Source organism: Ipomoea nil, unplaced genomic scaffold, assembly GCF_001879475.1.
Source record: "Ipomoea nil cultivar Tokyo-kokei standard unplaced genomic scaffold, Asagao_1.1 scaffold3321, whole genome shotgun sequence".
NCBI lineage: Eukaryota > Viridiplantae > Streptophyta > Magnoliopsida > Solanales > Convolvulaceae > Ipomoea > Ipomoea nil.
In genome coordinates, this window is record NW_017619749.1 from 4,709,123 (window position 1) to 4,733,896 (window position 24,774).

The 24,774-nt window shown below is 32.0% G+C and overlaps 2 protein-coding genes and 1 long non-coding RNA gene across 3 annotated transcripts; 1 reads left to right on the forward strand and 2 right to left on the reverse strand.

Moving 5' to 3' along the window:
- The first annotated feature begins 1,629 nt into the window (after positions 1-1,629).
- On the forward strand, positions 1,630-6,085 carry LOC109169826 ((+)-epi-alpha-bisabolol synthase-like). The gene is made up of 5 exons (XM_019318717.1): positions 1,630-1,670; positions 2,407-2,530; positions 2,698-2,965; positions 3,041-3,135; positions 5,990-6,085. The coding sequence occupies exons 2-5, from the start codon at positions 2,426-2,428 to the stop codon at positions 6,083-6,085; spliced, it is 564 nt and encodes a 187-aa protein (XP_019174262.1). The 5' UTR covers positions 1,630-1,670; positions 2,407-2,425.
- A 5,204-nt stretch (positions 6,086-11,289) lies between these two features.
- LOC109169707 lies at positions 11,290-22,094 on the reverse strand. Its single transcript, XR_002052290.1, has 3 exons — positions 22,084-22,094; positions 20,442-20,447; positions 11,290-11,369 (listed from the first exon to the last, which is right to left on the reverse strand). It is a non-coding gene; the product is annotated as an uncharacterized LOC109169707 (long non-coding RNA).
- LOC109169705 (WAT1-related protein At1g43650-like) lies at positions 11,487-14,163 on the reverse strand. The gene is made up of 7 exons (XM_019318584.1): positions 13,898-14,163; positions 13,729-13,791; positions 13,483-13,599; positions 13,111-13,348; positions 12,847-13,005; positions 12,600-12,751; positions 11,487-11,899 (listed from the first exon to the last, which is right to left on the reverse strand). The coding sequence occupies exons 1-7, from the start codon at positions 14,089-14,091 to the stop codon at positions 11,719-11,721; spliced, it is 1,104 nt and encodes a 367-aa protein (XP_019174129.1). The 5' UTR covers positions 14,092-14,163; the 3' UTR covers positions 11,487-11,718.
- Positions 22,095-24,774: the final 2,680 nt, after the last annotated feature.

Sequence of the window (24,774 nt, forward strand, 5' to 3'; positions counted from 1 at the left end):
TGTACCAAAAATAACACTTGTAATCATTACAATATGTGTTTTAATGCACCAAAAAATTCGGGCACTATTAAACGAAATCTATAATATAAAAATGACCATCATAGTCAAATTGTATGTGTATAAATTAAAGTATATATATATATATATATATATATATATATATATATATATATATATATATATATATAGTGAAAGGTTCCCGTGCGGTTCAATGCTTCCCGTGTGGTTGTGCGGTTGATTAATGTGCGTGAGGTTTGTACTCAATGTGCGTGAGTATTGTGTTTAATGTGCCTGAGATTTGTACTTAATGTGCGTGTGTGTGTAATGTCAATGTGCGTGAGTTTTGTACTTAAGGTGTGTGAGTCTTGTGCCTAAGATGCGTGAGTCGTGTGCTTAATGTGCGTGAGTACGTGTGTTCAACATTATAATCAATGTCAATTATTTATTTTAATGTCAATTATAATCAATCTTTCTTATATTATCTTTCATTCAAATACTTTGAATTACCGATTTAAATGAACAAATTCAACATTTTTTATTTTTTGAAAATAAAGAAGCTAATTCATTAATCATACGCTGAAGCGTTTACAATAAAGATCGATGGAATGGTCAAACATTTTTTACAGTCAGACATAGAAACAACTTTCCTAGCAATGCTAAAGAAAACTTGATTCGCAAACTGTTTTACAAATGTGAAGTTGAATTCTTTGAACGAACTTAAAGCTTCTTTAATGATTTGGCCAAACATACCCAAGATTGACACTGGTTGAATATTCTTGCACACCACCTGAGTATCTATTTCCATTCTTCTATCCATTGACAATATCTCTATCGAACTGAACTGCATATATCATAGTTCAGAGGAGTCTCTTTTTCATTCTCATGTTTGTCACCCAGGATGAGATTCACATACGTCATGACCAGTTTTACCGTTTCACGCTTTATGAACAAGAACTCGCTAAGTAAACGAGAGGAAGAAACTCGTCAAAACAACGAAAAAAAAAACACATAGACTGCAAACAAAATTAAACCAGTAAAACAAAGTAAATGGAAACAACAATGTGAAAATAAGGGAGCTGAGTAGCGACTGGTAGCGATGGAGATGGAGGAGAAAACGGTGAAGGCAGAAAAGACAATGAAAGTGAACACTGTCTGCGGTGGAGATGGCGGTAGGGGAAGACGATCGGACGTCGCCTCCGATTCGCTTGCTTCACGGATGCGGCGGCCATGTAGAATACCATAGACAAGAGAATTGTAGGAAACTTAGGATTTTTATTTTTTGACACATTTAACAAATTTAACATTCAATTACCTATGCATGAACATCTCCTATATAATATTGCATTGATATATTTTGAAATACTTATTTAAAAATAAACATTGGACATTATCTCATTCGCGCAATGTGCGTGTAATTATTATAATTCTAAATAATTACGACCCTGACTTCTATACACACGGCATTGCAAAATTAGGCAAAATACCAAAGTAGGTTTAGGTGTACTCAAAATGAAATTGGATGATGGATCCAAGTGTTATTTTGAGAAACTACAAGGGTCAAGAAGACATTTTCCTTTCTATAAATAACCATGTTTCAGCATCAACATTTCTCACCAAGTCAAGTTGAAGATAAAGAGAACCGCCTCAGTTTCTTTTCACACAAATTGACAAAGGTATATCATATGAGACCAATGGTAGTTTTTTTTTCATAAGGATTACCATTTTCCTAATAAGTATTATAGTTTTTTTTTTTTTTTTGCTCTTTTAATTTAAATATATTATATTTTTCATCAAAAGTATCATATTTTTCCTCATTACATTTTCTTTCAGAAGTAACGATAATTCAATTTCATATTTTTTTTCTCATAAATAATGGTTCAACTCATAAATATTATATTTCGATTTAAAAGTATTATATTTTTTTCTTCAAAAGTATTGCACATTTCCTTATTATATGTAATAAATAATTTATTCCTCATTAATATCATATTTTATTTTTGAAAAAAATGGTCAAATTAAATAAGCCCTCAAACTTTACCTAAGAAGTCAATTATATATGTTCCTAAACTTTTTAAATTAGCAATTAAACCCATCAACATTGTATTTTGGTGCAACTAATAGATTTTTAGACTTCATTGCACCAAAATACAATGTTGATGGGCTTAATTATTACTTTAAAAAATTTAGGGGCCTATTTGACTTCTTAGTTAAAGTTTGCGAGTTTATTTGACTCTTTTCCCTTTACTTTTTATTTTTATCAAAACTCGACCTGTCTCATGGATCTTAATTAAGATGGGAGACTTCCCCTTATTATATGATATGTGTTCAGCTATCATTTAACAAATATAATACATGGAGTTATTAAAATTGTTAATTGGCATGCATGGTGCAGGTGTTTAACTAATTAACTTTCCCGGCCTTCCACATGTCTCCACAAATAGTCGAAAGTGAAAGTGAAAGGAGGTCTGGGAATTATGCTCCTAAGGTTTGGACGGATGAATTTATGCAATCACAAACTAGTGTGTATCTGGTGAGTATGTAAAGCAGGCATGCATCCACATACAATTTTAGTTTATTAATTACTTATTTGAAATTGAAGTGACAAACAAATTAATTAAAATTCATATCGATCTGTTCTATATATATATATATATATATATCCCTCCCGCGGCGGCCTTCTTCGTTCTATGTATGTAGGACCAAAAATACTTGGAGCAAGCTGCAAAGCTGAAGGAAAGTGTGAGGGCAATGTTGGAAACTAGTGCGACGAAGCCATTGGAGCAACTGGAGCTTATTGATGCCCTTCAAAGACTTGGGCTGTCGCGTCATTTTACTCATGAAATAAACAACATCCTGGCAAGCATGCACGTACATATTGATAAGCACCAAAACAATGGCAGTAGTTTGTACGAAACAGCTTTACTGTTTCGGTTGTTGAGACAAGAAGGCTTCCAAATTGCCCAAGGTAATAGCGCACCAAGAGTTAAACAAACCAAGAAAAATGAGTAATTTAATTGTATGTTGCGGCGTTTTGTTGCAGAAATCTTCAAGAGTTTCATGACTGAGGAAGGAAGTTTTGATGTGAAGCTTTGTGGGGATATTAAAGGAGTGTTAAGTTTGTACGAAGCCAAAAAAGTATACTAGTCTAAGTTATTTATAGTTTATTGGCTCAAACTAAAAATGTCAATAGATAGTTACTACATGTAGTCCAATTTGAAATATTGTAGTTAACAAACTAACTATTTGACCAACTTGAATGAAATTGACCATAAGAAAATGTCCTGTATGTAGAGTAAATATCGTACGATTCCTAAGGGCATTCCTGTTTGTATTTTTTTTTTCTTTTTTTGCCAAGATGGAGGAGAGCTAGAGATTGTGAGATGCAGGAAAGAGGGGTAAAAAAAAAGAGAAGAAATTAATTTTACACTAAGTTAGATTTTGTTGGGCGTGGGCCGGGTTGGCCGAGTTCAACCCCCGCTCGATTCGAGACGTGGCGCTGTGGCTTACCATAGAGAGATGTGGTTAAATGGTTAATGTACACCTACCTATCACCAATTGATTTTAAGTAGGATATGGCAACCAGGTACCATAGAACTTTGTGGTTAAGCGTGCTTGACATCTGACAATCGCGGGATGGGTGACCCCTGGAAAGTAAGCATAGTGCAGCGCTGAGAGAAAGAACGACAATCCCGGGGGTCAAAAGAGCGACAATTCTGAGAGAGAAGAGAAAGTTGGCTTGTTAGGCGCACAATATAAGAAGAAATGGAAGCACAACATTATTATCTTCGTCTTGAAGCACTTTTTTTTTTTTTTTTTTTAGAATCACAACATTAAAAAATTATCATTGCTTACCACATTAAAAAGTAAAAGTGAGGAAGAAAAAATTGAAAGTACGCTAATTAATGAAGTTTATATATACCTACAGATCGCTAGCTTAGCTTGCTTCATTTTGTATTGTCTATGTAGTTTTGATCATTGGATCTTCTCCTTCTGTATTCGATTCCATGTCTTCTATATATGAATAAAGCAAAGCTCTCTTCTCTGTTTTTCCTTTCACCTCTCCTCTAAACTTTTACTCCTTTTCAATTTTAGTCACATAATTACAGTGAATTACAACAAAATTTGGTAAGTTTAAAACTCAAGAACAAATTTTGGAGATGAGTGAAAAGATCATAATTTTTCCTAAATTAAATAATTAATGACAATACATCACATTAACATTTGATACAAATTTTAATAATTTTTTTAAAGAGTAATGCTATCTAACCATCTAAAATTTTACTCTCCAAACTTTCCCTTCTTAGATGACATTTTCTAATTGAACAATTAATTTTCTTTTTAACTGATGATGTGGTCACACACGTTATGAGCACCAATGATTTTTAAGTCACATCATGGGATGTAGGGGTGTGCAAACCCGACCCAACCCGACATACCCGACCGACCCGACGCCCGAAAACACCCCTTCCGACCCGTCCGTGGTCCGATTAGCTTAATCCGAACCGAAGGCAAAACGACGTCGGATAAAGCAGGTCGGATAGGATTTGGTTTTTTCCCATCCGACCCGTCCGACTACCCGATCTAACCTAGGGTTAGGTTTTTGTGTATGCTAGACGACGTCGTATGAGGTAAGTATATATGTATGTTGAAGCCTTTGTGTAGCCAGATGCGCAGCCCTACTCTTCTGATTCTTCTCTCAGTTCTCTCAATCTCTCATCTCTGAGACTCTCTCACTCTCAGAGGCTCAGAGCTCTTCTCTCGTTCTCTGCTCTCTACTCCTCTCAATCTCATCCTCTCAATCTCTCATTCCTTTGAGTCTCTCACAGTCGTCTCACCTCTCTGAGACTGAGAGTCTGACTGTATGAGACTCTGAGTCTCTGTGGACTGTCCGATTGTCCGGTGTGCGGTGGTCGACTGGTGGAAGCCCTTCTTGAGTTGGTGGTGGAACGTGGACTGGTGATTAGAGGCCCTTGTTCTCCGGGGAATAATAAGGGAAACCAAGTAAATCAGAAACCCTAGTTTTAGTTTTTGTGATATGTTGATTCTTTCCTCTTCGTATGTTCATATGCTCGTATATTTGTGTTAGATTATGCTATGTTGTGTTCTATTCTCTGATCTAGTATGGTGGAAGCAGAAACCCTAGTTTTTGTTTGTCTGATCTGTTGATTCTTTCCTCTCTGTATGTTCATATGCTCGTATATTTGTGTTAGATTATGCTATGTTGCTATGTTGTGTTCTATTCTCTGATCTAGTATGGTGGAAGCAGAAAGTCAGAAACCCTAGTTTTTGTTTGTCTGATCTGTTGATTCTTTCCTCTCTGTATGTTCATATGCTCGTATATAAGTATATTTGTCTTAGATTATGCTATGTTGTGTTCTATTCTCTGATCTAGTATGGTGGAAGCAGAAACCCTAGTTTTTGTTTGTCTGATCTGTTGATTCTTTCCTCTCTGTATGTTCATATGCTCATATATTTGTGTTAGATTATGCTATGTTGCTATGTTGTGTTCTATTCTCTGATCTAGTATGGTGGAAGCAGAAACCCTAGTTATTGTTAGATTATGCTATGTTGTGTTCTATTCTTTAAAGGTGGAAGCAGAAACCCTAGTTTTGTACCTGTGAATCTGTGATTTGTGTGGACTATGATATTGTAATCTGTTAAAGGCTTGAATGTGAAATTATCAAGTTTCAAACTTGAAATTTCCATTTATTGGTGGAAGCCATTAACATGAAATCCAGATAATGATGAATTGGATACAATTCCTGAATCTGGATTTCTTTCATTATTTGAGTATGTTTATGGATGTATTACCCTTAATTGAATATTTGAATGTAAATATGTAAATATGTAAATATGAAATTGTGAAATCTTGATACATGATGACACAAAAAAGTGTCTGAATCCAGATTTCTTTGTATGTTTATGTGAATCAGTGAATGTGATTGTTGGCTTGTTGTCTTTGCTGAGTAATTGATGCCCATCATTTTAGATGGAAAGCATCAATGTTCCTGACTCTGGACCTCAACCCTCAACTCAAGAGGGACATGGAGGACAAGCCCAAGGCACTGAGAATCCTGCTCAGTAGCCTCAGGTTGCTCCTGTTGTTCCTGCAAAAAAGAGGAGGGTGGTAGAGTCTAGGTCTCCAGTCTGGGATCACTTTGAAAAGATAAAGAACTCTGAAAATATAGTGGTTCAAGGCAAGTGCATTTACTGCCTGAAAGTGTTTTTCTGTGAGTCAAAGAAACATGGCACATCATCACTGAAAAATCATATGATGGCATGCCTAAAAAATCCTGTCTCAAAGGATATGAAGCAGTCCCTTCTCACATTCAATACTGTTGCAACTTCTGCAACAGAGGCTCCTGTGGGGGTTTTGGGGACTTGGGTCTTTAATCAAGAAGCCATTAGAAGGGCATTATGTGAGATGATCATAATAGATGAACTCCCTTTTAGGTTTGTTGAGGGTCAGGGGTTCAAGAAGTTTATTCTTGTAGCTTGTCCAAGGTTTCAGATTCCTTCTAGGTGGACTATTTCTAGGGATATCTACCAAATCTTCCTAGATGAGAGGTTGAGTCTTAAGAAGTTGTTTAGGGTGGGCACCCAAAGGGTCAGTTTAACCACTGATACTTGGACTTCTGTCCAAAGGATTAATTATATGTGCATTACTGCACATTTTATTGATGACCAGTGGAGGCTTCAGAAAAAAATCATTTCCTTTGTCCCTGTTTCTTCTCATAGGGGGGAGTATATTGCTAAAGCCTTAGAGAGTTGTCTGTTGGAGTGGGGGATTAAAAATGTGTTCACTGTGACAGTGGACAATGCTTCTTCTAATGATACAGCTATGGGATTCTTTAAAAGCAAGTTGTTGTCTTGGGGGGGTTCTTCTGTTAGGTTGCAGTATATGCACATGAGGTGTATAGCCCATATTTTAAATTTAGTGGTTCAAGATGGCTTGAGGTTTGCAGATGAGTCAGTTAAAAGGGTGAGGGATGCAGTGAGATGGGTTAGGAACTCACCTGCTAGGTTGAATAAGTTCAGAGAACTTGCTGAACTCATTGGGGTGGAAGCCAAATCAGCTTTGCAGCTTGATGTCCCTACAAGGTGGAACAGCACCTACCTTATGCTCAACACTGCAATTCAATATCAAAGTGTCTTTGACTCATATCATCAAAATGATCCTTCTTTTTCTGCTGACTTGGGTTCTGCACCTTCTTTCCTTGATTGGGAGACTGTTGAAAGCTTAATGAAGCTTTTGAAAACTTTCTATGAAATGACTGTGAGAATATCTGGTTCTCTTTATGTCACTTCTAACACATTCTTCTCTGAGATCTCTGATCTCAGTTGTATGCTGGAAGATATGACTAAAGCTGACAGAACTGAAAAGGTAAAAAACTTGTACAATTTATTTGTGTAATTCTGTATATGAGTATATCTTGTAAGTTGTTTACTTGTTTGTGTTTTTAAATGCTTATGCTTTCTGAGTTTCTGTATTTATTAGGCAATGGGGACAAAAATGAAAGAGAAGTTTGATAAGTACTGGGGAGATCCAGAAAAAATGAACCATATCATTTTCTTTGCCAATATTTTGGACCCTAGAGATAAAGAGGAGTACATGCCTCACCAGTTTGTCCAGTTGTATGGAGAGGCCAAAGGCAAAGAATGTTTTGCCAAGGTCCAAAATTCAATGGTTGCATTGTACAATGACTATGCAGCTACATACTCTGACAGTTCATCATCTAACCAACCTGTCCAGTCTCATCCTCCTACTTGTACAGTTGGTAGGCCTGTCTCAAGGATGAAGAGTGAACTTAAAAAAAAAAGATTGGAGAGTGGTGGTGGAAGCAGTAAGCAGACAGAGCTACAAATTTACTTGAGTGAAAATCTGGTTGAGGATGATGAATCTGTGAGTTTTGATGTTCTAAAGTGGTGGAAGAATCATAGTGAGAGATTTCCTATTCTCTCCAAAATGGCTAGAGATGTACTTGCAGTTCTTATTTCCACAGTTGCATCTGAGAGTGCATTTAGTACAAGTGGGAGGGTGCTTGATGCATTTAGGAGTTCCTTGACTCCTAAAATTGTGGAAGCTTTACTGTGTACCCAAGATTGGTTGAGGTTACATAATCAGCCAATCACAGTTGAGGAAAATTTAGATGAGGTTGAGAGATTGGAGAAAGGTAAATTATATATATATATATATATATATATATATATATATATATATATATATATATATATATATATATATATATATTTCTTACATCATTTCTTTTGTACTTTTGTAATTTGTAAGTCTATAACTAACTACTAATTCTTAACTGTTTTGCAGAGTTACCCACTGGAGCTGGAACTACTCTACCATCAATGCTGCCATCCATTCCTGTAATGTTTTCAGTAATTATTTATCTTTATATGTTATGGTGTTGTACTGTTGTTTGCTGATGGCCTTCAAAAGATGAAACTGTGAGAATATCTGCAGTCTATGTGGCTTGGCAACTTTCTATAAGTATATTATAGAAATGTTGCCCCACTTAGAGTTGCCATACTCCCATAACACCCATTACATCCATTCTGGATCTCTGGTATTTCTCTCATCCTCTTAACTGATCTCTGTTCAGTTTTAATGCATTATTATTTATTCTTACTTGTTTTTTTGGCAATGATGATGCTTCCACCACTGTCTGAACAAATGGTATAGTGTTGCTATGTTGCTCATGTGCTATAATAACACATTTGAGCAATTTGCCACTATCCTAGCTTGAAATGGAAAATTGCAATCTGAGCCTATAAGGCTATTAGCCTAATGCCCCTACTTAGTTAGCTGTTGACTACATAGGTTGTCTAATAATCTAATATTCTGTTAAGTTTTCATATTAACAGGAAGAAGTGTAGTCGTGTAGAAATGGTGAATGGTGATTGATGATTTGATGAAAAGGCCTAGACTGGATTACTTGAATGATTGCTGACTTGCTGTTTTGCTGAAGTTCTGTTTAAGTGATTAACTTCAAATTTGTAATGTTTTGGAAGTTAAACACTTAAACTTATATTCTTTATGTATTCGTTTACTTTTTGCACTTTGGTTTGTAAACTTGAATTATTTTGCTCTCCAAACTGTCCATTATTAAGTTGTTGCATCACTTGCATGTTTTAGTTTGTTAATTTATTAGTTATTACTTATTTTGTTAATCATATTATCATTATTATGTTTTTTCAGTTTTTTATTTTCAATTATCAATGAACTTTTCCAAATCCGAATTAGGTCCGACATCCGATCCGAGTAGTCCGAAATCCGACATAGCATATCCGATAGGGTTTTAGTTTCAAAACGGACGGATAGGACTTCAAAATTTTAATCCGCAATCCGATCAGATGAACGGAAAACCAGTCCGATCCGATCCGATCCGTCCGTTGCACAACCCTAATGGGATGAAATATTAAGGAAAAATTTTGGAGAGGAAAATATCATTTTCCTTTTTTATTTTTTAAAATCTTTGTAATAATGTCCCAATTGAATATGCATGTGATGAGTATGTGCATTTACAATGATGACTATGGAGGTGTTTAGTAAATGACTATTAGTTGATTGGATTAATGGATTTAACTAGTTGATAATATTACATGATTGTAGAAAAATATTTGGTAAATTAATTGCAAGCTTTTACATACAAAATGATTTTCTCAAAAAGCTTATAGAAAAAGTTACTTTGAGTAGCTTTTTGAATTTTAACATTTTAGAGCAATAAGTCTTTACAAAAAGTTAATTCATCAAATATTAATATTGATGGTTTAACCAAGTCAAACAGTTAATAGTAATAAAATAAATCAGAATTGACTGATAGGCTAACTATTTTATCAAACATGTCCTATATTGGAATTACATGTTGAATATGTGCATTTAATTATAGCATAATAACGTTAATATGAATTTTTTTTATTAATTACCACAAAATTTTAAAATTACGCATTACAAACAATAAAAAAGCATATTACAAGAAATTAACGAAATCATAAATAATTACTGCAGGCCATCACATTATTACTGTTCATCACATTCTTCAAACAAATCAAATTTATCAACCCAAAAATTGCAGGCAATCGTTGCACAATGTAGAGCTTCAACTAACTTAACGTGCACTATTATATTACCCTTACGTGGATGATGATCTCAATGTGATATAAACGGTATTTGGTTGGAGAGAATTACAATTTCATTCTACCTAATTCTCACATAATTTCAAAGGTAAGCATATTCCTTCGTTTGGTTGGACATTTTCATGGAATTAGAATCCCATGCCTCCCTATGTTATTTCAATTCCATGAATCTTAGGAAGAATAAAAATAACTTTGAAACAAAATTACCCCTATTTTTTAACTTAAAATTGATGTTTGACCTCCCTCTTTCGATTATAGCGTGTCTTCATCTTCTACTCTCAACACAGAACGTCAATCAGTAGACAACCTCAATCAAATATGTTTTCTCAAAACTCTCTTATCTATTAATCTAATTTATTTTATTGCTTTCGTTATGCAATTTTAGAATTTATTTACAGCGTGCTACATAAATTTTCAAAACCCAACATTTGAATTTGGTCATTTAAGATTTACAATAACAACAACAATAATAATAATAAGTATGTGCATGTTAGACTTTATACTAATTATTCCTTTCAATTCCCATGTATATCAAACATTGAAATTAAAATTCTCCGTAATTTTATTCTTGCAAACCAATCACTGTAATTAAAATTACCACTTTAATCCAACATTATTCTTTTCCCATAGAATTGCAATTCCTTTCGTATGTAATTCCCTCCCTCCAACCACTTTAATCCCACATTTTTTTATTACTTTAATCCCACATTATTAATATATTCTGTTAATATGTTTATTTACCTTCTTTAATTCTTACATAATTATATTGTAATATGTGTCTACCCTTATTAAAGGTTAATAATATAGATTGATATGATGTCCTAAAAGGAATAACTAAGTGAGTGAAGTATTTTTATTTTTATTTTGAAAACAATATCATTTTTGTATTTGAAAGTCATGAATTCGATTATTGTCAACAGGTCAAGTCTGAAAATTAATTACATATAAATTATTAACCAATATTGGTGCAGATTTCCCACTAATTAAAATAAGTCGTAAAGTTATTTATTGGGGTTTGGTGTAATTGGACTTGAACCTTCCTTAATGAGCCATGGATTTTACCATAATCAACTTATAGTAGAACTCATCTTGAGTTCTTGAAAACTGAGTTAGTTTTCTGTAAAAAAATTTATTTATAATGCAAGAATTCTAGTTTTGTGGATAACTATAATCATAACAAACTACCATCTAATCCTAACAAATCAAAGATAAATATAAATCTCTAAACTAATATTAATAAAATAAGATAAACATAGACAAACTTAATCCTAATTAACTAACCATACACTCATACTCATATGGATCTAAACCAACTAATATAAAGATATTGAATTTTTAAGTGCGTCTCACATTAAAAAGCTATATATAGATGCGAAGATAACAACAAATTAAGAAATGTTACAAGTCTACATATAAGCTAGAATACTAGTACTAGTAATAATAATAACTTGATAGTAAAAGGGATAATATATATAATCATCTTTTATTTGAAAATGATATTGGAGATTTTAAAAGCTAAGGTAGGGTGGATGGGATCAAAATCTTGAATAATGAAATGCAACATGATGATCATGTTTTGGGAGCATCCATGGCCACCACCACCGCCACCTGGATATCGGCCGATGTGCGAGAAACCGTGTCCAATTCAACCACCTCTTTGCTTTGATTCACCACCATATTCTTGTTCTCCTTTTGCTTCCCCCACAAAAACCCATAAAGCCCTAACACCAGCAAAGCTGCTCCCAAGATACTACATACATCATACACCATCCAATCAATAACAATAATTAAGTTTCAACTAAATCGAATTTCACCAGATTAATTACACATAACCTAACATTTTGATGCGTTAAAATCATGAATATTTTGTAATCAAAACCTCGTATATATCTATAATCACAACAATATAATGATTTTTGGTCCACCCAAACATACACTTAAATTTTATAGTATCTGCCTGTTTGAACCCGTACTATATACATTGAATAATGTTATAGTTTTTACATTTCTAGCTAGGGTTTATAAATTCAAAACCTGAGTCATATCATGAATTAAATATTTTTTTGTTTTAATATGCAGAGTCCATTGTTGAAACTTGAAAGTTCCATGGGGATGAAATGACCCCACAGCTAAAATGGTGGCATCCATCACCACAGAATATAATGCTACTTTACACTAAACGTTAGCATAAATAGCAGTCACTATTGTTGTCATATTTAGAACGCAATCCTGGATCTGAGATCTGATCTTCCAATGTACTAAAAAGAAGAGTCCATTAGTTGGACAGAAGCTAGCTAGCAATTTGAAGGAATTCAATCATACAAAATTTGGAAGCTAATTAAAGGGTTTCAATCATACATATATTATATAATTGTAAAGAAAGTAGAAAAAGCTAGGAAGAGAGGGACAGGACATGATGATTAAATGATAGAAAGATGAGGTGAGCTGACCTGCCCAAGTGAAGGATTTCATTCAAAAAAAGAACTGAAAAGAAGGCTGTCAACATAAGTGCCAATGGAGTGAACATGCTTGCATATACTGGCCCTTTCTTCTCCACAACCCATGCTTGTAACCAATAAGATATCCCTGTCACCACTATTCCCTGAATAAATGCATATATATCACCATTTTATTTCTACTTCTTCTTTTTATTTAATAAAAAATAAAAATATATATATTTAATTATACTTAGCTTACACAATATGCCACAGATAGAAGATTGATATCCCATCCAAGTTTCCATGATGACAAATCTCTCTCCTTAATTGCACCCCACAGTGTTGACATTACACAGCAAATGGAACACTGAAGAGTTACCAGCCGAAGCTTTGCTGGATATTGCTTCATGATAGGAGCCTAATTTAATAACAACAGGCCCCAAGGAATATTAATTATTATTCTTAGCTTTCAAGAAATATAATTTTTAAAAAGAAAAAATAATATTAAAATATTATTAATTACCTGCATGATGAGCCAAAGTGACCATGTCAAGTTAGCTCCAAGAATAAGAAGAGAACCTCTTATCCAATCTTGTTTACTATATGTAGTGTTTGCGGAAAGGTCAGACTTTTGCATTGCTTTAGGTGGGTACAAGGTAGGGCCTTTATACAAGGTAAAAACCATGGCCCCAATTATGCTCAACACACAACCCACCACTTTAGCTTTTCCATGGGATTTCTCTATCGCCAACCTCTCCAACCTTTTTTTTTTTTTTTTCAAATTTAAAAACATTGTTGTCAAACATTGTTGTCAATATAATATATCATCACCAACTAATGGACTGACAAAAGATTTAGTATGTATGTATTAAACAACAGTACAATATAATATTACCTTAAACAAATTGCTATGATAAACACCATAGCAGGGATGGTGTTGGTGGCTGCTGTAACAAACGTTGCAGACACATAGTTCAACCCCATGTAAAACAGGTTCAAGCTCAGGTTAATTCTGCACTATTCAATTCGCACACATTAAATACAATACAATGTTGTTTCAATTATATTCCATCATAATATGTATATATGTAATTCAATTTGTATATATAGTAGATAGATACAAGTTCAACGTAACGCTTACCCACACAAGGAGAGGATGCAAATCTTGCATAGCAATTTGCATGAGAGATGAGCTGAGTTCTGCCTGAAATTGGGTGAAACCATGCATCCAGAAAATAATATTAAGAAGAAAGCAAGCTAAGAATTGAAATTGAAGAAGCTAATAAGGGAAAAGAGAATTGGGTGATGACCTTTCGAAGAAGAAAGCGAAAGGAGCCAAGGCAAGAGCGGCGAAGGCTTGTCGATAAGCAACAAAAACGGAAGGTTTCATCCCTCTAGAAATGGCTGCTTTAGAGAGAAGGGTCATCCCTGTACACGTCAACTGAATGATCACCATTATCCCAAAAGCTTTGTGCTTCTTCCCTATCCCCATCATATCATGCATGCACTCCCACTTACTATATACCAACAACTATATCTATATGCATATATAAGTAGTATATATGTCTTCACTCACCCCCGGCCCCCTTTTACTTCTACATATAATATATATATATATATATATATATATATATATATATATATATATATATATATAAGTGACATCCGATCCGGAACCAGATTACCTCAATCAATCAGTCAACTTACTATAAGGTTAAAAAAAAAACTAAAAAAAACTGACATTAAATTTACTCTATATATATATATATATTTAATTAATATCCGCAACTAGATTATCTCAATTAAGCCGTCAACTTACTACCTGTTTCAAAGAAAACCGGCATTAAATTTATTATATATTAACCAAGCATCTTGTGGTCTGCTGCTACCAAGTTACACCAATTGTTATATCATCCCGTGCCTCCCAAAATGATGGAATTTTGTTAATTTCATGTATAAAATTTTTTGTTCAGGTATAAAATTCTGTACAATCTATTATATAATTATGTACATTCAAAATATGATTTTTTTTTTTTAAGAGTTAAGAGTTTACGTATATTATGTTAAGAGTTTATATATATTATGTATTAAGTTAGATTATGTGTATTATCTTTCAAAAAAGATTATGGCCCTGTTTGGTAAAATGACTGTTAGCTGATAGCTGTTAGTTGTTAGCTGATTGTGTTAATTAGATGGTATAAATAGTTGATAACATTAGCTGATTATAGAAAAGTGTTTGGTAAATTAGATGTTTGCTGATAGCTATTTGGTATAATTTTTTTTCTCAAAAGGCTAATTGAAAAAGTTGCTTGGAGTAGCTTTTTGAATTTCAGCCTTTTAGTCTTTTAGAGTTGCAAAAAACTAATTAATCAAACATTTATATTGATATTTTAACTAAATCAAACAATTAATAGTGGCCAAATAAGCTAAAATTGACCTATAAGCCAATTTTTTACCAAACAGGGCCTATGTGTATTCAGTTTTAAAATTCTATATGTTTTCAAGTATAAAATTTTGGTATTCTATTATACAATTCTTTACATTAGAAACGTGATTTTTTTTAAAGGAATTAACACTAGACACGTGAAAAGGTACAAAACGATGTTGTTTTGGGCCAAGGCGCACAATGGTCGCACAATGCATTGTGCGCCCTGGTGCACGTATAATTTGCCAAATGCACCCCTTATGTGGGAGGTGATGAGTTTGAGCCCACAAGCTATTTTTTCATGTGAATCTCAATAGTTTTATGTGTGATAGTACAAGTTACGAGTAATGAGAGTACATACATTTTCCTTATCATAATTATTCAATCAATTTAACCCAATAGGGTAGCTCAAGTGGCAAATGAGCTCTCTTTGTGGGGAAGAATTTTGGGATAACCTGGGTTCGATTCCCATAAGTGACGATTCTCTTTGGGTCAGCTTCTGTGTCTCCCGAGCGAACCGGGTGGACTTGGACCGTTAAACGAACAGAGAAAGACCCGGACCACATGGTGATTTACAAAAATAAAAAATAAAAATTATTCAATCAATTTACTACACGTTTTAACGAAAAGTCGTGTTAAGTTTACAAGTTGACCACAACGAAATCAGTTATTAATGGAGTAGACAAATCAAAACATAAAGGCCATGTTTGATAAATGGCTTTAGCTGATAGCTGTTTGGTATAATTTCTTTTCTCAAAAAATTAATTGAAAAAAATTACTTTAAGCAGCTTTTTGAATTTTAGCATTTTAGAATACATAAAACTAATTAACTAAACACTTATATTGATTTCTAAACCAAATGAAACAACTAAGGAATAAGGGTCAAATAGGCCATCGAACTGCACACAATAAAACAATTAGGCCACTGAACTTAAAAAATTAACAATTGGGTCCCTAAACTAATCAATTTCAAACAATTCTTTCAATTAGAAGGTTTCCAACAGGTCAACAGGTCATCTTTCCAAATTAATTATTTTTTAAAATTTAAATTTTAAAAATTAATTATTTAAATTAAAAAAAAAAAAAAAAAAAAAAAAAAAAAAAAAAAAACTGGTTCCAGCCGGAGACGGTCGTCTCCGGCTGGATTCCAGTTTTTTTTTTTTTTTTTTTTTTAATTTAATTTAAAAATAATTACTTTTTAAAATTTATATTTTAAAAAAATAATTAATTTGGGAGATGACCTGTTGACCTGTTGGAAACCTTCAAATTGGAAGAATTGTTTGAAATTGATTAGTTTAGGGACCTAATTGTTGATTTTTTAAGTTCAATGGCCTAATTGTTTTATCGTGTGCAGTTCGATGGTCTATTTGACCCTTATTCCAACAACTAATAGTGGTCAAATAAGTCAAAATTAGCTTATAGACTAACTACTTTACCAAACAGGGCCAAATACTACTTTCTACCAAACACAATCCCTCCCTGGTAAGTAAACTCCTTTCTGCATTAGGGTCTTTCTAGCATTGTGGATTATAGTCGAAAAATAGCTTTCAAATTCTGTATTCGTAGTTGACACATTCTGTACATGCAATCAACTATTTATGTACCTATAAGCAAATTGAAGGCACACCATATAGTAATTACAAACACACAAAATGATAACTACGAACACATAAACAATTAACTACATGTACAAAATATGTTAAATATAACCTATAAACATATAAGATGTTAACTAACATCTTGTGTGTTTATACAATTAATATATTCTGTACATGCAGTTAACAATTTATGGGTCTACAGTTATCATCTTATATACTTATGTATCTATAGTTATCATATTATGTGCTTTTATTTTGTTTATAAGTACAAAAATTATTAATTACAATGTAAAACATGTTAACTATAGATATTTAAGTTTTTGACTAAGATTCACAATGTAACATGAATGGTATAACACTTGCCTATATATCCTACCTGCAAGTTGAATAAAATTAAGACGTAATTAAGTTGGATATAGCTAGAAAGGTCTGAATGATTTGGAAGCTTTGCGCGCTAGCTAAGCTAGGCTATTGTAATTAATCTACCTTTAATAAATAAAGTTAAAGCTAGCGGCTGGAGTTCAATAATCTTTTTTTTTTTTTTTTTTTTTTTTTTTGCATAAAAGCTTAATTTGTACCAAACTGAACTGTGGTGGGACAGTCCAATAACTCCAATAATTAACAACTACATGCATACAAACACACTCCAATCCAAATATACATAGTAATATCAAATAAACCCTTAAATAATTCTGGAGACTTTGCACCAAAGTGCATGTAGTTGTGGATTCTTCCTAATTACATCCCAAAATTCTCTCTACCCTATTATATTGCTAGTTCTACTGTCACATCCCAGTATTTATGAGGGTTTGCTTTCACCACGTGAATATACTAGCTGCCCGGTTAGCATATCAATGTAACCCTGAACACTTGCCCGATCCGTCTCTTTTTTGTTTACAGATATTGTTCTTTGTTTGGCCAGAGTTTTCGAATTTACAAGACTATATTTTGAATTTTGTAAATTCAGTTTCAAGCTTATAAGAAGAAAAATTCAGTTAATATAGTTTCATAACTTACATCAATTTATATACTTTTGTGTACGAAAAACTTAATTTGAATTCAATTTTTTTTTTTTATTTGTAACAAGAATCGAATTCTTACCATACCGCTAGAAGCAAGTTTTTGTTTGGTTTGGATGAGTGACAAAATGAGGGTGGATTTCCTTGTAGGAACGCATTGCACTTCCACTCCTGCGCCGTGGTAGAAACATACCACAATGGTCTTCATTGTCAACATATGGTCATGATTGCTACAAAATCTTTGACCCATCAACCATCGTGATTCTGTGTCCATATAGTTTATAGTGAACATTTACGATCAGTATTAATATATATATATATATATATATATATATATATATATATATATATATATATATATATATTTGGTTGCATTCAAATACAAACCCCTTAAAATATAAACTCTTAAAATATAAATTTGAGCTCGTGCACACATTAACATACTTATATGCACACAGCGTGTAGGATGAAAAATCACAACCATCCATCAAAGCTCATGCACACATTAACATACTTACATACACACAGCGCGTAGGACGAAAAAATCACAACTATCCATCAAAACTCGTGCACACATTAACATACTTACATGCACACAGTTTGTATTTTAAGGAGGGTTTGTAATTGAAAATAATCATAGGGTTGCATTCAAATACAAACTCTTAAATACAAACTTGAGCTCGTGCACACAGTAACATACTTACATGTGCACAAGGCGCACGGTCAACAATTTCTGGGATTAGCTCATGCACACATTAACATACTTATATGCACACAGCGCGTAGGAAGAAAAATCACAACCATCCATCAAAGCTCGTGCACACAACATACTTATATGCACACAGCGCGTAGTTCGAAAAAATTACAACCATCAATCAAAGCTCGTGCACACATTAACATACTTACATGCACACTGGGTACACTGCTAATAATATCTGGGATTAGCTCGTGCACACATTAACAGACTTATATGCACAGTTTTATTTTAAAGGGAATTTATATTTTAAGGGGTTTGTATTTGAAAATAATTCTTTATATATATATATATATATATATATATATATATATATTTGAGATACAGATATGTATATTATTGTCACACGGAAAAAGAAGTAAAGCAAGTGAAGTATGATTCTCATGTCTGATTTATAGAAAAAATAAAGTAGGAAAGAAAAGTAAATTGAGTGTACAAGAGAGTCTAGAAAAGTGTGCCCATGCAATGTTTTTAAGTATTAATGGGTGGCCGGTGCAGCTAGCAGCGAGCAGCGAGCTGTGATCTTACACATGATCAGATGAGAGAGGAGTGGGCACGTGAAACATAACTCGCAACACTGGGAGAGGAAGAATAGAGTGGAAGGTTTATTAAATAGTTGTTTTGATCAAGATATATATCAGAGAGGGAATTGAATGAAAAAGTAACATGGAAATTCGAGCACCGTTATGCATGCGCTTATCCAGAATTTGATGATGAACAAGGTGAGCATGGGAACTTGTTCACTTCTTCTCGATCAACTCTGATCCCAACTACTCCCATCCGTTGCCAATGTGTATATCGCTGACTTTTTGAATTCCATGTATGTTTTCTTAATTCAGAATCAGATGAAGAAAATATCATGTTGCCTTACGTGGTATTTATGATATATATCTAAAGATATTACTAATATTATTATTATTTTTAAATACTTTCTAAAAGATTAGGATGTGATTGGAACTTGAAACCTTTATTTTAAAAGATAATTACGATGCTATCAAAGTACACGATTCTTCATTATTATTATTATTAGGGTAGTTACACTTGTATGTAAAACCGTCTCACGAATAAACATTCATTATATGGGTTGAGCTAGATTAACATAAAAAATATGCTCGGTAATACTTATACGAAACAACGTAACGTTATACTAATCAGGAATAAAATATCTCTTATAAAATAAAATAAAAATTTAATACTTTTGAAGAAAAATGTAATACTTTTACATTTTGATGTAAAAGTATTACAACTTTCAATGTTGGCAAGTAGTTGTTCTTTATAAGAGAAAATGTAATAATTATGAGAAAAAATTTATTGAGTAATCGTTTTAAATCAAAATGTAAAAGTATTACATTAATATTTTTTTCAAAAATATTACACTATCTCATATTAATAATAAACATTTTATTCATGATTAGTATTACATTTTCATCCTCACCCGTCCCATTCACACAATTTTTTGCCTTATTATTAATATTAAATCTCGGAAATGCTTTTTAAATTTTTTAAGTATATGTATATGCTTTTGATACTATATTAAAGTGTATTCTATCACATTTTTTTCCACGGAGAAAAACATTAAAAACATATACATAAAACATGAAAAATTTATATTTATATTTATATAATAACGAGATTAAGTGAGTTGTTGGACGTATGAGGGTTGAAGAATGAGTTCAACATTCTAGTATTAAAACATAACATTGACTACTACACAATGTAAGTATAACGAAATAAACTTGTGTATGCACTAATAGTTATAGCTTTTGACATAGTGGCAAGTACTTGATTTAACAATTGGTATTAGAGCAGGTCATGCTAAGCAATTGAGGTTGGCAGGTGTCGGGAGGAAGCTTGGAAGATTGTTGTGCAATTATAAGAAAATAAAATTGTACATTTGTTACTAACTATAACTTTTGACAAAGTGGTAAATATTTGATCATGACATGTGTTGCACTAACATAAAGAAATAAAGTCATACGTTTGGCAGTACAGTAAGGCTTTTAGCATATTGATAACTGATAAGTGTTTGATTTTGACATTAGCAACGTGATGGTAAACACTTGACTTTGACAAGAGTTATAGTATAAGAAAATAAAGTCACGTATTCATTCGTCAATAGCTATAATTTTTAGTATAATGATAAATATTTTATTATGATATGAGTTACACTAGGTGACCAATCAAACAAATGAAAGTCAAACTAAATATTTTCGTACTTCGTAGCCATTCAATTTGCATGCAATGCATGTATGTACCTCAATTGACGACAATCTCACTCTCTATTCAGCAACCTTCGAGGTCGAATAATTTTATTTTTTAAATAATAAAACTCAGGTACTTCTCATTATTTAAATTTAATTTTGACAAAAATGTATTGTCGCCTCATTTGGTCACGACACAATTTCAAGATGCAAGGACTAAATGTTAAATTAATTGTTTTAAAAGTTTATGGATTCAAGTTGTACTACTTCCTCTTATTTTTAAAATATAAATGTATAAAGTCATCTGCATAATTGTTGCCTTTTCAAATCAGCACCCCACAATTCATGATGAGCATATTGTGCTCTCATCCTCTTTTTCTTGCCTAAGGATGCTCACTGCTATGGAAGACTCAAGCTTCACGGACAGCCACATAGTTTCATTTGATATATAAATTTTATCGAGATTTGACAGAAGTTATTTTTAAATTATTTTTTTATAATATTAATTTTAATATTAGTATACAAAATTTATATATTTATAAATTACGTTAAAAGTATTATTAAACACAAAAATAATAAGTTAAAAATATTTAAAAACAATAAATAAAGAAGAAAGAGATTATTTGACTAATAAGTAGTAAGTAAGACATATAAAATGAGACAGAGAAAGTATACAAATAATTGATTTAATTTATAAATAATGAATAAATTATATAAAATAAGATTGAGAAAGTACTTCAAGTGTTTCTTTTCAAGAAACCCCAATGGTCTATTTGTGCAAAGTTCTTCCATCGGCCATCGCAGGGTTCATCACGTATAAAACTTGAAACGGATTGTATGTGGTGTCGGGACGAATGACGATGTCAGTTTTTTTTTTTTTTTTTTCGAATTTCATTTAATCATTAATTTATGGGTTAGCTCATTATATATTTATACGGCAAAAATTTGTGTGAGACCATCTCACGTATCCTTATCAATGAGACGTGTCAGTTCAAGATTAAATGTAATACTTATATTAACAAATGCAATACTAAAATAAAAATAAAATATTTATTACTTATATGAAAATGTAATACTTTTGAAGGAAAATATAATATTTTTACATTTTTTATCAAAACTATCACATTTTACTCTATAAGTAATTAACAAATACTTGCCAACATTACTTATAAGGAAAAATATAATACTTTTGATGAAAAAAAGTAATATTTTTTCATCATAATATAAAAGTATTACATTTGTATTTAAAAGTTTACATTTTTCTCATAAGTAACAAATACTTTATTCTTAATTAGTATTACATTTTTCAATATAAATATTACATTTTGATATTGATATGATCTGACTCGACTTTTCTGTGAGATCAAATGATCTTACACAAGTGTGACCTTATTTATATTGGAGATTTGTATTTTAAATCTTTTAAGTTATTCATCATTATTTAATTGGATCCATCATCATTATTTAATTCGTTGCTTGTAATTGATGGTCAACAGTACGTAATAAATTTGGTCCAATGCCCAACCAGCCTTTTATTTTTATAACGAGAAAATCTACCTCAGTTACTCATGGTCTCATGGTCATAACTATAGTGCACTTGGTTGGAAAGAATGAATTATGACCAAAAAAAATTAAAATTTGGTGGGAAATCAATAATGTGAAAATAAAATAGGAATTTAAATTACGTTGTTTGGTACAGAGAAATAGAATTATTAGAATTGAGAATGAAAGAAGTTGTATAAATATTAAAATGTCCTTCTTTAATAATAATAGTAAGGAATAATGGTCAAATAGGTCATCCAACTACCCACTAAAATGTAATTAGGCCACCAAACTAAAAATAAATAAAATTACAATTAGGTCCATGAACAACGCAAATTAATTCAATTTCACAAAAATGACTTATTTACCTGTTTGATATAAAATACTTATTAAAATATAAATATTGGGCAGTCAATTCCCACAATACGCATGTAAAAATAGTATGAGAGAATCACTACATGCTATATGAGTAAAAATCGCTGTAGCAAGAGCTAAGTATGAGTATGATCTAGGCACAAGACTAAATAAGCAACGGGAAAAGAAAGACATAGTGGATTTGCAGTCTTGGATAATAAAACTAACATTACATAGATACCAATGCACTTTGGATGAACATGCAGTATCAATCGATGTAATAAATATTTTTAATATTGAATTAACATATCTAAAAACCAAATTTATAAATAGCTATTATAAAATAACTCAAGATCTAAAACTTCAATTTTCCAAGCGCATTCAACAGGAATACGTCAACCAATATGGGCACGATAAAATATAATTGTCCAATAGATCAAAAGTGGCACCAACAATCCTCTTTTTAAAATTGAAAACAGTATCAAAACAAATGGATCTATATTCCAACATTTCACGAAACACATAAAATCTCTCTAATCATTTTCACAAGGATTCATCATTTCCCTGTCCACTAAGTTTTCATGACCTAAAAAATTTGTATGTATACACAAACATACACAGCTGTAACAGTCTTGCCAACAAACATATTCCATCTGATTGCATCAACCAAGAATTTGAGAGAGAACGAGACATTGACCAAACTAATAATTTTTTTATTTTATTTTTATTTTATTTGTTTTTTTTGAAAAAGCAAAGGGAAAAAAAGTGTACATAAAATAAAACTTAAAAAGGGGGACTTCACATGCAAGCAAAATAAATGAGTAACACTTTGGCTTTAGAAAAAGACATGAACAGTTGATTGGATTGTTCGGTAATTACATGCGATACCATATCTATAAGAGGAAAGCCGAATCCCCAAATTTTGGCTTTCACCTATTATTTTACAACTGGGCATCAATTTATTTATTTATTTTTTCCCAATTTTAAGAAAACATTGTCACCCATATCCACCGCTTACAACAATATTTAACCCATAAATAAGGAGCTACCAGATTCACTGAGTGTCTAAACACGATTAACACAAACATTATGCTATAAAGGGAAAAAACATGAAACTACCTTATATAGTTAAATTATGGTACGTTATAGAAATTGATCAGTTATTGTACACATACGTACGATCGACATATATACGTACAACATGCATGCAAGAACATATATGCTTTTTTGTTTAGAAATTATGATCCACGATAGGAGGAATCTACCTGCTGGCTTGGGTAGTCCCGGATTTGACGGATCAAGAAAATAAAAATAAAATTTTTAATAAATTCAATCAAAAGAAGATAAATGGGTACGAAACATCTTTAATCATAATGTTGGAGTCATTTCAATCTCTCCATCAAGGTTAGGTTCCATTAAGATAATTAGTGTAGCATTATTAGAAGCATATTAAAGAGCTAATTGCCTAATGGTTCCGTGGATTATTAACATGATAAGAAAGCATGCAGTAGCAGCCTCTATAATTTGATTAGCCAGCCCTTAAAATTAAAGATGACATGTTTATTCCCTTATCGACTTTGATTCGTTCTACTTTTTATTATAACTTTAAAAATTGTTCGCTTTTTATCTATATTGTCTAAGATGTCGTTAAGTAAACATTTTATAAATAAATAAGTTTTTATACATTTTATAAATAAATAAGTTTTTATAGATATTTTGAACTAATGATTTGTTTAGGAACTCGAAAAATAACGTATGGAAGTCATTTTCTAGCGTTTGACAGAAAATTAAGTTAATGAAATATACACATCTTGATCAAAGTAAAAATGACTCATTTTCTGAATTCCTATCTCACTCAATTCTCTCTCTCTCCCCCCTCCCTATGAATGATGTCAAATAGGTGAATCAGTCTACCATTTGTATAGTTATTATTTGAACTAGATTGAACTAGTCTGATAAAAATGTGTCTGGTCATGTTGGAACGAAGAATAAAAATCCTAACTCCGACAAGCATGTATCCCAAAAAATTAAATAATGTTTAATTTTTTTTTTCTCCAATTTTCTTACTTAACCGTTATTACATTTATTAATGGTCAATTATTATTAATTGTCAATTAAAATATGAATTAAGTTGAGTCAGACCAAACGAATAAAAAAAAAAAAAATTGTTAGCCCCATCGACTTGCCTCACATCCCAAATGAAAAGTAAATTTTTTATTTTAATTTCTTTAGTTCATAATTATTACATTTATTATCAATTTATATAGTTAGTTTTATTATAATAAATTATAAGT